Below are 17,407 nucleotides of genomic sequence, written 5' to 3' on the forward strand. Positions count from 1 at the left end.
CAAACAAGCTGTGCATATCCGGCCTCAAACTGGGCAATGTTTTTGGAAGCTTTCGTCTGTGAAATGCCGGTTCTTCGAACCTCTGGAGGAGGAACACGCCGCTGCTGGTGTGGCCATAGCTCTTCGGGATTGGTCCATTTCGTTCCGGGTACCGCATGACATCAGGCGGTACCCGGAACTAAATGGAAGACTCAAATGGGCAGTGACGTATCTCCAACGAGGCGTTTTGGGGAGGTATTTTCTGTGTTAGAGTTTTACTCGCTACAGGGTGTACTTTGAGGGTTTTGACTCTGCACACCGTTTACATGCATAAAAACCTTCATAACACACAAGGGGACGGGTAATAACCGGAAAAGCATGACATGGGAGCTTTAAAACAAATGAATAACGACTCGATATAATAATATAAGAATAATACACGGAGGACGGAGCCTCTCTTTTCCTCCCCCTCTTCTGAGAGCCCAGCAGCTGATCTTTGAGCACGCCCCCCTGGGCGTGGTCAGCTGCAGCTCATTTGCATTAAAGCTACGTCACAGAATCAGCCCCTGCAAAAACAGGGCTGGAAAAGAGCAAATAGAGCGAAATGAGGCATGGCTAAAATGCATGATCTGTTTGGTATTTTGAAAAAAAAAATTCACAGACATGTTTTATATAGGTATGGCCCTACAATACATTATTCAAATATAGCATGATAGGTCCACTTTAAGTACTTGATCTGAGTATTTCTCCCACCTTACACGTAATTGGGGCAACAGAACTCAGAGTTAAGGAAGTCGAAAACGGTGCATTTCTCCATATGAATATGATGCCTTTTGGCCAGCTGATGGACAGATTGCTCGTGTTTCCGCGTTTATGCGAAAAATACTTATGGCAAACGAGCATTGACCACATCGAGCCTTGTAGATTGTCACTTTTGAACGCTCTGTTCTCCACCGGCGGATCTCTGTGTGCACGGTGCTGCAGCGTGTCTGTGAGTGAGTCTGTGAGCGAGATGCCCCGCACACAGAGAGAGAGAGAAAGAGGGAGAGAGAGAGAGAAAGAGAGATCTCCCCACCGACCACGTAAAGGTCCTTTCACACCGAGCCGATTTTCGGCGTCGATAGATGTAGGGCCGTCGATGAGCATCGTGTCGCCCTACTCAGATTGGTGTGTACTGCACCGTCGTGTCTTTTCGGCCGTGCCGACACCTTCCGCCGCCGATTCGACATGTTGAATCGGTAGGCTGTCGGCCAAAGAAATCACTCTGATTGGCTGTTCAGCTTAGCGAATCACTGCATGAGAAGCGAAACGGAAGTGATGGACCCAAACAAACTATTAAGAAGGCAAATCTGAGATTTCATTTAACTCCAGCTCTCGACACAGGTTCGGGAAAGCCCCATGAGCTTCTCGCTGTAGAGTGAAAATGGAACGCACACGCTATTTGTTGTTTGTTTATATCACGCAGTCTGTTCTTTTTCTCTCTGTGTATCACGCAGTCTGTCTTCCGGTTGTTGCCTCTTTTGAATGACGAATACACACTACCGCCGCCTGCTGGTAAGGAGAGTTATTGCCACTCACGCATGCGCAGTTCGTACGTGCTTCTTGGTCGTCGGCTGAAGTCTTTGCGGTGTGTTCCAGTGCTACACATGGCCAAGGAGACATGAGCCGACGTTCCGTCGGGACGTGTTCTTTGGTGTTCTTTGGTGTCAGTTTGGTGTGTAAGGAGCTTTAGATGTCAAGGGAGATGTATGCCTCATCATACTTTGTTGATTTGGGCATTATAGCTGAAAGGCTTGTCGTGGGCGCGTCCACTTTTCTTTTAACTGCAGATTGTGTTAAAAATGTGTCCATTTTATAGATTTTAAGAGCAAACAATGTTTGTTTACAACTTCTTCCCAAGCTTCACGCGCCCCCCCTGCAATAGCGCTGAGCCTCCCCTAGCATTTACATGCAAAAAAACCTATATACCACCCTACAGGAAAGGTAATACCCAAGAAGCACAATTGGGCCAGTTTAAATGATGTATACCTTCCTGTATGGACGGGGCCTGCAACATCTGCTTGTAGTAGGAGTAGTAAAGTCCACATTCTGTCCGGAAAGAGATCTCGCGCTCCACTTCCTGAAAGCAGAAAGGGGATTTTAGTCAAAGACATCAAAGACTTCTGTTTTCTGAAACATGGACAGATGACAGATGAAACACTTTTTTAGAAACTAGAATACAGCCATAACTATAAATCTTTCTTCTTTTTTTTAAGCCTGTGTTTATACTGTTTTCAATAAATTGATTTAGTTCTGACAGATAATATTAATGTGAGCAATTTAAGCAATACATATGTGTTTTGTAACTACCTTTTTGTATCTATACCATTGCTATTTAAAAAGGCAGATATATCTATAACATGGAATAATCAGAAGAGGCTAGATAGCCGCATACACATTTATCGTGGCAAAGAATAATGGAAAACTTGAAGAATATATTTTTTAAAAGCTTAAATACTCGTAATGCTCAACAACAATAGCACAGGTGTGTGTCTGTGTGTTTATGTGTGTACTTAGACGATGTCTTCCCAAGAGTGTTCCTGCTTGCCATGTATGATGACTGTTCCACTAGGGGGTAAAGACGGAGAGCAAACAGTGAACAAGCAGCTGCAGAATATAAACTCAATCCTTCATCCATCATGTTCCCTCTGTGAATAGCTTTTACAGCTGTGCTCCACTAAAAACACATTCTTTGAGTGTAGTGATATATTTTGTTGACATATCGGCTTTGTGATTTAACTCAAAGTCTCTCAAATTGTTTCTCCAGGATTATCATTTTCATATTTCCGTTGGATTTCAAAAACTACTTATTAAAAACCTAAGCATAGTTAGAGTATGACTAAAGTGCCGGTGATGTCATTATTTTTCACTAATGACTTACGGATTGCTGTTCCTAATAAAGAGACCATAAAAAGATCTCATAAAAACTGTTTTGAAATGACTTAGAGGAAACGGCTCAGCTGATTGAGATTTGCAACTAAACTTCCTGAAAAAAACTAAAAAGTGCGGTCAAATATATTATGTGTAAGAAATGTTCCATATTTTAAGTATGTTCCTAATTGTCCCTTTGTAGCCAAATACCATGACCTGATTAATCAAGTGGAAACCAGAAGACTTTGAGAATTTGAGAGCATAATTTACCCAAGTTACGTAAGGAGTAAGGAGTTAACATGTTCAGCTCTCTTCTGTCCATTGGATTTTCTGAAACTTGCTGGAATGGTCCAAGAAAGAAATAACATATTCAACTTTGGAGCCTACCTGAATCACGGGGCCGATATGGGATTTGTGTTGAACTTTTGCTGACATTCCGAGGTATATGGTCTGGATTCAAGTTTAAATAATCTGATAAATGTGTTCCCAACTGGAAATTTCCCAAGAAAGCCCCCTCAAGTCAGAACAACGACAAGCAAAAAAGCATCGTCTTTGTAACACAATGAAGTCAGAAGAACAATGTCCCAACTCGGGTGGTGGGATAGGAAGAGCACATGAACGCACCATTGGCGGAAAACTAGGCAGTACAGCAAAACACAGATGCAAGAAGAACTTATCAACCTCTTGTTTCACAAAATAGACTTAGGAACTCCCGGAACATACTGTAATGAGCATAGATAAGCTGTGATTGATTGGTTGGAAAATGTTCGCCCTCTAAGTTTAGTGACCTCAGTAAACTACCAGCATAAGCACCACCCGTAATTCTATGACCTTTGTGTCAGGGTCTGAAACCAGCACCTGGCATATGTGGTTACATTTTTGGCAATAATGGATAAAGTCATTTGGCAATCTACCACTTTGGGGAAAACACAAAACACAACAGAAAGACACATTAAAGGTGGGGTAGGTAATTTTGGAGAAACCAGCTCGAGTGCGCTAGAATTTGAAAATACACAGCCGGAACAAATCTGCCACTTCCTTACAGAGCCCCTCCTCCAACACACACGAACGCGCACATGACCAATGAGGGCACGAGATAAGTTTGTGCACAGATGGAAAGCTGACAGGCAGGTAGGCCATCCAGTTATTTTAGCCGGGCCGGCTAAAATGATTGGTCGTGCTTTTTACAGTACTACGGCTTCCACAGATTTGTTGTCAAAGCACTTAAGATATTCATTGCTATCGGGATGTTAAGAGCATTCCATGGAATATAACAAAAAGTGTATCTCGAGCCGGTTTCTCAAACTTACCTACCCCACCTTTAAGTTTGATGTATGGTGTTAGCGAATGATTGGACAGAGACAGCTGTTGGCAATTGGTGGAAAGGAGGAAGGAACAGTAAAGTTGTCAAGTGGTAGTAAATAAACAGTGTAGGTTTAATCTTTTCCATGAATAAATTCTGCAGCTCATCATGACCCAAGTACATTTTTCATTTCTGGCCCTCTTAACTACAGGGAAAAGTAAAGAAGGTCAGCTTCTATAAGTCTCCCCTGTGCTTCTCGAACACGGAGCAATGAATAAATATTGTTTCTTGCAATATACCTATTTCTAGTTGTATACCTGACTGTATCATGATATCCCTGTGTTGTGGCCATCTGTAACATCAGCAGTACTGTTGTAATAGCATCCCTTTTCAGCTCTCTTCAAAATTACTCAAAAAATAGAAACCAAGTGTCGACTTTATCGTTATTCGAGACACAGCAGGAAGCTTTTGAATAAAAAATGATATCTTGGATTGACTGATTTGTCACAATGAATGAAGGGGCAGGGCTGCTCATAACGGCATGGACAATATAAAAAGAAATTATATATTCACACATATACAAATATAGTCACTGGACCTACTCCTACTGTGAGCTAAGATTGGGACAGCTGAGAGGTGTGACCGTTTTTATATGCCCCATGTTACCGCCTGGACCCCTGGAACTCTTACCGCAAGCTCTTGCTGTGAGCGAGAGCTTGTCTGCCGTGCGGTTCTGTTAATCAAAGCTTCAGAATAACGCTGCAGTGTAACCCCTACCGTGAGCTGAGAGAACCACAGCAGATTCTCGTGTATGGCGTTGACGCACCAGGCCTGAGCCAGTGCCAGCAGCCCAGCTAATAACAGCCCGGCTGCCATGGAAACACACTGTCGCCAAGGCCACCAGGGTAGAATCTCTAAACCGGAACAAGCACCGGATCCTCCGAGCAGGTAACCCTCCCCTGTACCTCGCTGTGAGGCATTCGATCTTCCTGCCCCCCATATGTTACTGCTGCATCTCCCTGCAGCTGCTGCATCTTGTGAAAGGCCCAAAGTATGTTGAAGTTTCCTCAGCTTTACTCTCTTACGAAGCTCCATTTCCTGGGAAGACTAAGATCATCAATATGTTCTTGGATCCTTTGATGAGCTCAACTCAGGTAGATAAACAGCACGCTCCTGGGCTGAGCCGTAGAAGTGATCCAAATCCATTACAGCAAGACATTTAAATGCAGTGTGTTTTTCTTTTCTTGAAGTCAGTCCAAGTAAATTAGCTTTTTAATCGCTTCAAGTTTCTTGCCAAAGGAGAAATGTAAAAAGCGTTCTCCGAGGGAATGAGCAGCTTGTTTCCTTCCAGATCCTCCTTTTGAGTATGCTCGAGGCAAAACAAGCCTTGGCTTCTCCCCAAGAACTCTGATGAGATGGCTAATCCTTAGTTTAAATGAAGGTCAAAGAGAACAGGCAGAGTTAACAAGTTCACACATTGCTCATTACCCCGAGAGCTAGTCACAGAAGGCACCGATCTTTGTCTCTCTGTTGCTCCGATACCATTGCCTCTGCGAGACCCTGAATAACTCTCATCTCTCTGATGTGGTGCTTGAAGAATTCGAGTGAAGGTCTGTACAGCATTGGCCTTGAATTATATTCCCTCCGCTTCATGTCGTCCAGCCCTGTAACAAGGACCAACATCTGCCTCCCTTGAACTCCTCACAGACACTAAACAAAAAGTAATCACTCTCAAATCGGCTACTAAGTACAAAAGAGAAAAACATGCGTGAGGAGGACTGAGTCACAGTAAGTCTACGGACAGGCTGTGCTGGAGATAACTGGAGCAGCCAGAGAGGGAGGGAGGGAAAGAAAAGAGTCACGACTGGTGACCTCTTGTCTATAAAAACACACATGCACACAGGAAAAGAATAAGATAGGGTCGGAGTGGGGGTGGGGACAAGCGAGGGGAACATGTTGGAATATCATTCTGGAAAAATTGCGGTGAACAAAAAGATTGTGGATCACAAACTGGTGTCCAGCTGTGAGCACATGTACAAAAAAAACGTTGACAAACCAAACATGGCTTTTTAACTTTTGAATTCAATCACCAGCTGTCTCAATCCATATGTTGGCGGATGATAATAAGCACTGTAAAGGTGTGTAAGAGAAACAGAACTTTAATAAACCCTCCAGACCATTTGACCTGAGGCTAACGCTGCTACCGCATTCCCTCCACAACACAACGGATGTAGTAGCCACATGTGAGGTTATTAAAACCAGTCCCTTTTCTGTTCGACAGCTTCTCCACGGACTGCCAACACTCTTGATAGTGACGTAGTGTCAGAACACAGCATCAACCGCAAAGTACCAACAGCAAGTGTCACAAATTACTTTCAAGCATTGTTCTTTCTTTCTATCCTACTTGACCAGGACACAAGAGAATACGTATGTGTGTAACTGGAAGAGTGAAAGTGTGAGAGAGACAGTGGATCTCCAACAGCAGGTAGTCAAATACATGATATCAGCGACCAGTGGGAGCAACAGCAAGCAGGTCAGGGTAAGTTTAGACTTTAGTGTCCAAGATGTGAGATGCAAAGGTTTTATTGTAATCTGCATAGTTGTCAAACATAGTTTCTCTCCATTTCTGGTGTTATAGAGGCTGTGATTGTCCCACTCCTGCCTAGGTGCTGGCTGTGATGCACACTTTAAATAAACATCAAACTGTCTCAAAAGACAATGAGGCCAACCTCAGGCTGCAGGGAGGATGAGCTGGTCGTGAATGGAAAAAGAGACGACAGAAATGATCATCGACTTCAGAACAAGACAATCAATAAGAGCACCTATGCTCATTGACAGACAAGTAATTACAACAACCAACTCCTACAAGATCCTTGGCACACACATCTGCAACGACCTCAAGTAACCTGATTTTGCCACCTGTTAAATACAAAAAGCCGTACAGAGACTTTATTTAGGGACACACAACTCAAAAAACTAAGTCAGACAGTGTTGTCCTTTTCACAGTCATAATCCAGATTTTCTATTCAGTATCAAATACTGTCTGGTATGGAAACACACTTAAGCACACAATAAAAAATAGACAGAATTATGACCAAAGCATCAAAGATCATAGGCTGCAAACTCTCCTGACTAGACTCCTTATACACACACACACATCTCATGAGCATACAATATTGCCAATATCACATTTTTTCAACATCTCCCACCCCCAGTCTCAACCAGAGCTTCTTCCCCAAAGCAGTGCACTTAAACAAATACACAAAGAGTCAGCCTATTATAATTGAATGCAGAGATTTGTATGGGATGAACTCGAACAATTCTAGATTGCCCTTGACCTGGGAATGTCAATGTGCTGTGTGGTTTTCACATGCAAACAGCATTTTTTTGGATGTAGCCGTCTCTGTGTGAATGCAGACTGAGACCGAGGCTTTGATAGCATTAACAGAAGGAAACACTACGCACACCCACATATGCGTGCAATGTGCGATGATGTCAGCCAGGAGCCCACTTGTGTGGGAACATGTTCGCCATGGCCTTTGAAGTGACTTGCATTTATTATGAATGAACACATCTGTCTGCTTCTTCCATTCACACCGCATAGGATGACAAACTGTGTCCGCACGGATTCCGCTCAATTAACTGGATGAGCTGCTTTGTCTCTCTGGGACAAATACTCACAAATGATACAGTGCAGATTGCCTCCAGTTGGGTGTCCATGCAATGCACATTTTGAGGTTTTGAGAGGAAGTCTGCTAGGCCAAACTTGCAAAAAATGCATCAATTGACTACCTGTATCCAACTGACACACTGACTTTATGGTGCCCTGCCATTGTTGCATGTGTGTGTCTATCTCGTTCTCACCAATACACACACATTTTCCGAAATTAAAGTAACTCGGGAATATGTTTGTATGACTCGCTTATAGAAGGCTTATTAGAAAAATGACAAGTCAATTGGTATTTATCCAATATCAAATTAAATCAATACATTTCATTTCACTTTGAGTTAATTTAGTCAAAAACGAAACAGATTTCCCTGTACTCTTCATTAGGGGAAACAGTCGGAAACTGCGATTTCTTGAGTATAACATTTAAATCTGCTGCATCAAGTTTCAACAGGAGGCACAGATTGTATAGAGGGGCAAATTAAATATAATACTAAAGAATTTACACAATTTGTACATTTGTCTTATTTGCAGCAACAACTCGCCTTATGCCGTGAATATTATTTCTTTTTTCTACGAGGCCGAAATAGGCTCTTTAACGCGGTACGAGTCAAATTATTTACTTTGACTCGACTCATTCATCCACCAAATGACTATAACTGCACTGCTAAATTAGGCAAAAAGAGTTCATTCACATACTGCCCCAGTTATGACAGCGTGATCTGTTCTGCCATGCGAACCGGACCAAAGTCTGCTAAGTATATCTCAGTCTGAACCAGTGTTGGTGAGGCATTGGACAGGGGTTTAGAAATGACATCATATCTGGCAGGTCACAATGTTCTGTTGGCCGTACAACACTGAACAGCCTGTAAAAAGGTCCGCTGCTGTTTCATGACTTCATGCGGTTCATTTACCGGGCTCCATTTTCAATCTGTTGCTCCAGAGGCTAAAACAATCCAACAATTCCAGGATGAGATGTTTATGACGTATTTTTAACGAGAGGGAATGTGTCTGATTGGCACTTCTGTTCTTGGTACATTTCCTTCTGAGAAAAGTGAAAAAATATGGTGTTGGAGCTTTTAAATGTTTTAATCGGGAGGCATTTTCCATCTGTGATGTGCTTGATAAATCTTACGCATGGATGTCAAATCCTTAGATAACCTCCATATAAAAGTGTCAGGTAAATCAATCTGCTGCTTCTTAACAAGTGCCTCATAAAAGACATAAAAGGGTCCATGTGGTTTCAACATTCCCAGAGCTTCTTCTCTGGCTGGCAACATCTCAACGGCTATAGCTGGTGTTAAATTGTCAGTGAGATTTATAGCTAGTAATTTTATAGTTTTACCAAATCACTGAGACATCTACGTACAGGATCAGTGGGAAAAGGGCTTGGGAACAAGTCATCGCATAATCATTTCCCAATATTCCATACAGCCGCTTGTGAAACACTATCCACGATTAGAAATACCCGGATTGCTAGTGTCCTCTTGTGAATTCTGAATCATAAAGATTATTGTGCCTAACTCTAGTGCTTTGTCCTTCAGCTCTTTTGACAAGTAAAAAAACAGCCATAAACCTGGATCCATGAACTAGAATTTTACCGGTATTGAATTTCTCTCTAGGCTACAGCTCAACAAGGTAGAAAATAAACACAATTAAACAGACAAAAAAATTAATGTTTGACTATCTTGCCGATTTTCTTACTTATGAAATTGACTTATCTAGTTGTTAACTTCTTTTGTTGTGCTTTATTGACGAGTATGTTTGGATTAAGTACCTTATATTTACATTGGTATGTTATTGTTTGGTGCATATGTGTAGAGAAAATAGGGCTACATTTCACTTACATTTTAAATTCAAGCCTATTACCTAATAAACTATTTCTGGGTAATACAGTAGAAGGAAAGAATGTGTTGCATTCAGTGGCGACTGGTCGCAGAAAGTATTAAAATAATAATTACAAAAACATGCAAAAGAAATACATCTTAAAATATATTTTACGATCATGTTTAATCATCTGATTTGTCTGTACATTGCTGTTTTAGTCTGTGTTCTTCTAATTAGTGTTTACAGTGTGCCTATTGAGCCGTTTTGAGCGACGTGGGTCAAGCCCCGATCAAGCCCCTCTCTCTTACTGTCAAAGTGAATGGGTGCTGTAAAAACTACACTGCGCATGCTCAGAGTCTTTTTCTATTCAATGTGTGCGGCAAACAAATAATCACCATAGGGGCACTGTGCTGACATACCTACCAAACGTCATCTCATAATTCAGAGCTGATTGGCTGTAAGTACGTGTACCGCGAAAAGTGTGGTGTGTGAAGAGGAGACGAGAGAGGTGCAGTGACGCGTACTAAAACCAGGAAGTAAGCTGCGCATGGCTTCCCTCAACAAAAAAGCAATGAGATTTCTCCATAGGATTTTAGAAAATAGCTCGAAATAAGATCTGTGGGAAACAAACCTGTTAGATAAATGAACGTTTTGTTCAGCCGGATAATATCCACATTTCTACCCTACTTTTATAATTTTCTAATCATAAATCTATCGATTAGATTTATGATTCGACTTTTGAAAGAAGATAAGGAGGACTTTTACAAAAAAGTAATAGAGATTTTTGTCCAGAAGGATAGACAAATGGACTTCATCTTCAAGTCAAGGTAAGACCACCATTTTATTGAAAATGGGATCTTACTAAGAGAGAACAATTCAATATTTAAATGATAAAATTACATTTTTTGGGTATCCTTTTGTTGAACTGTCTGTTTAAAATTAATCAAAGCATCAGACTAAAAAAGCTTTTGAAAATAATAGAATATTTTGATTTAGGTCAAAATATAATATTTGTAAACCTGAAGGGTCAGTGCCAGTGCCTCACCAGCCACGAACTTCACTGCACGTCACTGCAGAAGCTTATATAGAAATATCTACGTTTTTTGTACCCCACCACTTTTGTACATATAAAAACGCCACTGGCTGCATTACATGTCGATTTAAGTGGTGCTCATAAAATGTGTGCTCCTAAAATGTTCAGTAGGAATCCCCATGCCCGGGTTTTTCCTACAGGATAAAAGTGGAGCCCTGCTGATAGCAGCCACATGACGGTTTCATTGGCTGAGCTTTAACAGCTGCCTGCAGTGCCACTGTGGCTGCTACATGGGCCATTTCTTTACAGCAGACATTTGACTTGTAAAAGGGAAAGCTCTGATGTAACTCATATCTTTAACGTTCAGGCATGGTCAGCAACCCTTATCAACATGGTCAAACAATCATTGGATATACAATGAAAAGAGCTCCAACCACCTTACATTACCTTAATAGTTGTCTATTTTAAGTGTGACATGTCTACATGCTTTTTAATGTTCAAAAAGCTCTTTATTTTCCTCATACTGCCTGTGCTGCAGCACCTCTTTTCACCCTCTGTCTGAAACCAGAGCCCAGTCTGCTCTGATTGGTTAGCTGGCCGGATCTGTTGTGATTGGTCAACCGCTAATGGCGCTTTTCCACTGCAGCACGTAACACAGTTTAAGCGGGCCGGGCCAAACCCGCTTTTATTTGCTTTTCCACTAGGGGTAGTTCCGGCTCAGGGCTACTTTTTCACCTTTTTTCTGGCCCTCCAAAATCGAGGTTCTTACCGGGCCAAGAACCGGGCTGAATATGCTAAACTAGTGACGTAAACACTCTCGACTGCTGAATGGTCAGGATGAATCGCTGGCAAGGGGGCTACAACTACAACAAAATGAATATATTTTACCGTGATTTAATTGTAATACACGTTTCAAAATGATGCCGAAGTAACAACATACTGATAACGGTCTGCAGACAAGACGGCAGGCGAAAAACCTTTTAAAATGCGTGTTTTCTGAATGGAGATCGGATCGATCAGGCTAAGCTAACGTTGTATCTGCTCCGTCCACACTCATAACAACATGATACAGACACAGATACAACAGCGACTGTATTCTCCATGACACAGACAGTCTGTGGTTTGTACTTATTTAACTTTTGTCTAGTTTCTGAACAGCTATGAGGAGCTGATGTTTTGGTTTTGTGGTTCGCATTGAAGATGATGTCACGGCTCCGCCTACACTGCGTTACTATAGTTACTGCCCCAGTACTAAACTGTAATGGAAACGCAGCATAAAGTGAGCCTGGCCTACCAAGGCCTATCCATACCGTACTAACCCGTGCTTGGTCCTGCAGTGGAAAAGCGCCATTAGATAGGTCCTGGCCCTTAACCTATCACGTACCTCTGGAGGGAACACAGGGATTTTAGCCTTTGCAGGAAAAAACCCAAAAAGCATAATAGAGCCTCTATAAACTCTATTGGGTTTCTGATGTCTTTCTGACAACACCTTCTGGATTTTTGAAGGGTGCAAGTCAGGGGGTCTCGGTTAGTTTTCCTGGCTTGTAAAACCTTTTAACACTTTAACGGTGCATAAGCTTGAAATGTTGCTTTAATTTCTCATCCACCCTTTCATTGACACGGTTGACACCAACGCAATTTTTACCAATGGTTCACCTGGTGTGGTGATTTGCCTCCAATTTCTTTCTTTGGTGTTGAAAGTTTTATATTATGACACCGTTCACAAATTCATTTTGCAGGACAAAGACAATGTGGAGGAATGGCTCATTGTGGCAATTATACTGAACACTAAATCTTCATAAGCCCAAGTCCCTCAAAAACAAACGTCTGGCTTCTGAGGACATGTGGTCGCACTGTCCATGGTACATGATGTTCAGCTTCTGCAGACCATAACATTACTCTGAGAAAGTGCCAGGTTTGTAAGTTAGAAAGGAAATGTACTGAGAGAATATGAAGGCATTTTATGATTGTTTCTTTATATTAAACATTTTAAATTGATAACTACACTTGCTTAATATCTACATGTTTTAATAGAACACACTCAACTCAACTTTGGTTTACTTAAATGTTTGTTGTTTTACATTGTTTGCATTGGCACCACATTCTTTTATTCCAGATAGCTCAAACTTGAGAGTTTTTCTTAAGGCCCGGAAACACCAAGCTGACACCAAAGAACTGACACAGACGGACCCCCGACTGTTGTGTCGCCTCGCGTCTCTGCGTCTTGGCCATGTGTCGCACTGGAACACACCGCAAAGACTTCAGCCGACGGCCAAGAAGCACGTACGAACTGCGCATGCGTGAGTGGCAATAACTCTCCTTACCAGCAGGCGGCGGTAGTGTGTATTCGTCATTCAAAAGAGGCAACAACCGGAAGACAGACTGCGTGATAACCGAGAGAAGAAGAACAGACTGCGTGATATAAACAAACAACAAATAGCGTGTGCGTTCCATTTTCACTCTACAGCGAGAAGCTCATGGGGCTTTCCCGAACCTGTGTCGAGAGCTGGAGTTAAATGAAATCTCAGATTTGCCTTCTTAATAGTTTGTTTGGGTCCCTCACTTCCGTTTCGCTTCTCATGCACTGATTCGCTAGCTGAACAGCCAATCAGAGTGATTTCTTTTGCCGACTGCCTTTGGCCGACTGCCCACCGATTCGACATGTTGAATCGGTGGATTTTCGGACGAAAAGGTGTCGGCACGGCTGACGGTGTGCGGGACACACCAATCTGAGTAGGGCGTGTCGACGCTCATCGTCGGCCTGACGCCCATCGACGGCCAAGATCGGTTTGGTGTGTCCGGGCCTTTAAAGAGCAAATTGCGTGCTTGGCATAAGACAACAGTTAAAATGACTTTCAAAACTTGGAAATCTATGTCTCCGTGTGCCTTTATCTCACATCTAAGCTTCTCTTTTGAGCCAATTATATATTGTCTCTAATGTTTTGGTTTTCATTAACTGGTATATGTCTTTCATGGTTTAACTTTATTTACATTTTTGTTTTTTTCTTATCATTTACACACTCAAGATTTCGAACATTTTGCCATGTAAATAAAAAAAAGTACTTTTTTGATACTTTTGGTGTATTCAAATATGCTTTTTAATAATAAACACATTTTCTCAAATGTGATGATATATTTTGATTTAACATGCAAAACAAATATGTGTTTTTAATCCTGTGAGTATTTCATTTTAAGATCATCTGATAAACTTAGAAAGTGAAGAGTTCTTCATTTACACTGGCGTTTTTTAATCCTAAGAAATAAGAATATTTAGATAAATTGACTGCATAAATGAAATGGAATCAATAAACTGAATAATGTAACTGAGCAGCAGCAACAAAAGGAAATGAGTTTCAGATTGTAACAGTGAGGGTGTGTTACCTTCATGTTGGAGAACCACAGGTCGTTCTCATGCAGCGTGGCCATGTAGATACAGCACAGCAGGCCCAGACCCACAGACACAGACCAGCCCACCGATGTCCAGATGATCGCCCCCCATGACCAATCACCTGCAGGAGCAGTGACAGGTCAGCGCTTCAATTACCCCTTTTTGCATGAAAGAATACTTAAACGATCAATCGATAAGAGTTATTTTTTGTCGCAAGTAAAAATATATTACATTAGCTTTATACAATTCAGAAGAAGTTAAAAAAGAATAGCCTAAATGTGTGTGATTGGTTGAAGAGATATGGTTCAAAGATACAGCTTAACCTGAACCTGAACAGCTGTAGAGCTGGAATTTCACAGTTTTTTCCCCATTTCCCCAGAGACCCAGAAACAAATACATTTATTTTGTGTAAATTGGATTTGTGTCAAACAGCAAGGCTCTCATGGCTCCTTTTCTAAATGTCTCTCAAATCAAATGCCACAATCGTGATCCCATAGTCATCTGGGAATTGAGAAATACTAAGTAAGAAACCTGGAGGGGGAGATAACGGAGTAACTTTGTGCAGGCTTTGTCAAAGGAGAAGGCCCATTTTCACAGACCTTCAACCCTGTGGACTATTAGATTTTCGTTGCAGCTCTAATTTGTAAAACGTGTTGTTCGACTGCATCAGAAATGAATCGTGTTAGCACCTAAAATAAATATGGGGACAACGTTGTTCAAATATGGGGATGACGGCACACTGTTTCCCGGAAGGCTATTAAAAGTGTTGCCCTTGGGAGTATAAATGAATAGTGACAGAAAGAGTGAAGCACGTTGATGATGGCTGCTTTTTGTTAAAGTGCTGCAGCAAGTCAAGGTTACTCTTACTATGATATAAATGGCATTTCAATGGAAATGCAGTGAATGCGGTGAAATGCAGGAAAAACGTTAGTTAATTATGCTTGATGTTTTTCAACAGATGCAACCCAAGACTCTTTATAAGCACATAAGTGGGGTAGCCAGCAGAGTGAGTTGCATTTCATCCCAACCTGACCATGAACCTCACCTCCCATTGGCTCACTCACCGTGTAATATCTTCTCTGGATGATGATCGGAGCAACAGTTGGACTGCTGGGACTGAAACTCTGCACCGAGAGGGGGCTCCTTCCCCCTGCTCCCCTTCCTCTGACGCAGGGCTGTCATGATGAACAACTGCAAGCAGACAAGAGGGGGAGTGTGTGTATGTACACGCGCAGATATGATGAAAGCATGGACAGATACACACAGGCGCGTGCACTCAACACAAACAGCACGTGCAATGTGAGCCAAAGCAAACACCGAGCTGCACCACTGTTTAGGTTTCCTTTTCCATTCAGACTGGTACGTGGGGTGGACAGGCCTGCTTACAGCGGCATTTCCTGCTCACGCCGCGGCCAGAATAACGTGAAACATCAGGTCCCATCTATCGACACCGACAGTTAACCGGCAAACTACCGGAATTAAGCTGTGGTAGCCTAAGCTAAAGCAAATGTTCACTAATGAGGCACAAGTACGTAGTGTGCCACAAAATAAACTACGAGAAGGGTTAGACTCCTATTGTGAAGCATACTTCTAAAGCCTTGTTATAACAATTGTGTATTTTGCATAACGGCGCGCGCCCCGCTATGGACGCCAGCTTCTGTTTGACAGCAACAAAGACGGATAGGATGTGTGCCCGCGGTACATTTATAAGCCTCACCCTCCTGTACAGCGGCGGCAGGTAGGATGGTCCGGCAGCTCTCCTCTACCTCCCTCTCTCCCCCCCTGTTTCACTGTATCTCTGTATCTCCCTCACTCTCTCATCTTCCTCTCCTCTTTTCCTCCCTCCCGTTAGAATTCATCGGTCAGCTTCATACCGCACCGGGGTTTAAGCACGCGACAATACCGGAACACAACAGAGCCTTCCTTCAAAATAAAAGCTATCACTTTTTTTTATAGGGATGAGTTTTGGTTTTAAAGGGCCCATGTCATGGCCATTTCCACTGATCATAATTACATTGTTGAGGTATACTAAAATAGATTTATACCGTGCAATTTTCCAAACTCACATTGGTTTCGCATACAGCATCTCTGTAAAGTATGTGTATTCAGCAGTATTCACTCTCTCCACTAAACGACTCGTTGGAGCTCTTGCCCCCCCCCTCCCTGTGAGCCTAGTGTGCTCCGATTGGTCAGCTCGGCCACTCTGTTCTGATTAGTCAACCACCAGAGAGGCTCCGCCCATGTCTAACAGTGCTTTTTTCGGCTCGCTCTCGGAATATCAGTCTTATAATGGCGTCGGTACAGTCTTTCCGTTGTGGCCTACGAGCCGGTCATAACAAAGAGTAAGTTATTTTTACCTGTAATAAACTACTACTGTTTGATGAGAAATCAAATCATGGTTTGCTATATATGAATGATATGTTATAGGAGCAAATAAGTCAGGGAAGAAAGGATAGGCCTACTAAGTATTTCCATTCAACTTTATTTTTAGAAATGTACAAAATGAACATAAATATACATATATACACGGTATATCATCAATTCCTCCCCGTTGTCGGCATCTTGCCTATCGCAGCCGGGGTAGTCCCGTCATGTATTGTCCGGCAGGATCTGGCTGGACGAAATCAAATGCAAATCACAAAATATTAGAGAAACTTAGTTGTTTTAGATTCGTTAGTAGTAGTTGTGGTAGGAGTGTGGATCTATCTAATCCATCTATCTAATGAACACAGTAAGCTTGCCAGCTAATATGCTAACCTAGCTTTGTTTACTTTGGTAGCTAACACGATATGAACGCTAGCTCGGAGGAACGGCAACTATAATGTAGTGTAATAAAACTACTATGAACAAAAGCTAGTGGTTCATATTAGGCTAGCAATAACGTGTTTATAATTGCAATCTTATACGGGTAGTCTGCTACGTTCGGTCATTCATTGTAACTGGCATGAATACATTGTTTTGCGCTAGCATGTATAGCTAGCCTCGTTAGCTATACATGCAGTATGTACATGTACTGTCACAATGTACGGTAAATCACCCGGAGTATACTGTATGAGTATTCCGTGTGTGACTGCAGACATTCTCCTGCCATGACAAACATGTAAGGCCATCTGCTGACATTGTAGTTGATATATTTAAACGCTAGCAACGTCGTTAGCCCAGTAAGCTGGGCTTGTTTAGTGTAATAAAACCACTATGAACAAAAGCTAGCGATTCATATTAGGCTAGCAAGAACGTGTTTACAATTGCAATCTTATACGGGTAGTCTGCTACATTCATTGTAGCTGGCATAACAAAAAA

General features: G+C 42.0%; 1 protein-coding gene across 1 annotated transcript in view; it reads right to left on the minus strand.

Annotated features, from left to right (window-relative positions):
• Positions 1–15,788, minus strand: part of LOC117472064 (probable C-mannosyltransferase DPY19L3) — a 74,222-nt gene extending 58,434 nt beyond the window's left edge. Inside the window, 3 exon segments of the mRNA XM_034117221.1 lie at positions 2,008–2,098; positions 14,101–14,228; positions 15,172–15,788. Coding sequence (XP_033973112.1) covers positions 2,008–2,098; positions 14,101–14,228; positions 15,172–15,289 — 337 coding nt within the window. The 5' untranslated portion in view covers positions 15,290–15,788.
• Positions 15,789–17,407: the final 1,619 nt, after the last annotated feature.

The sequence above is a fragment of the Trematomus bernacchii genome, unplaced genomic scaffold (assembly GCF_902827165.1).
Source record: "Trematomus bernacchii unplaced genomic scaffold, fTreBer1.1, whole genome shotgun sequence".
Lineage (NCBI taxonomy): Eukaryota > Metazoa > Chordata > Actinopteri > Perciformes > Nototheniidae > Trematomus > Trematomus bernacchii.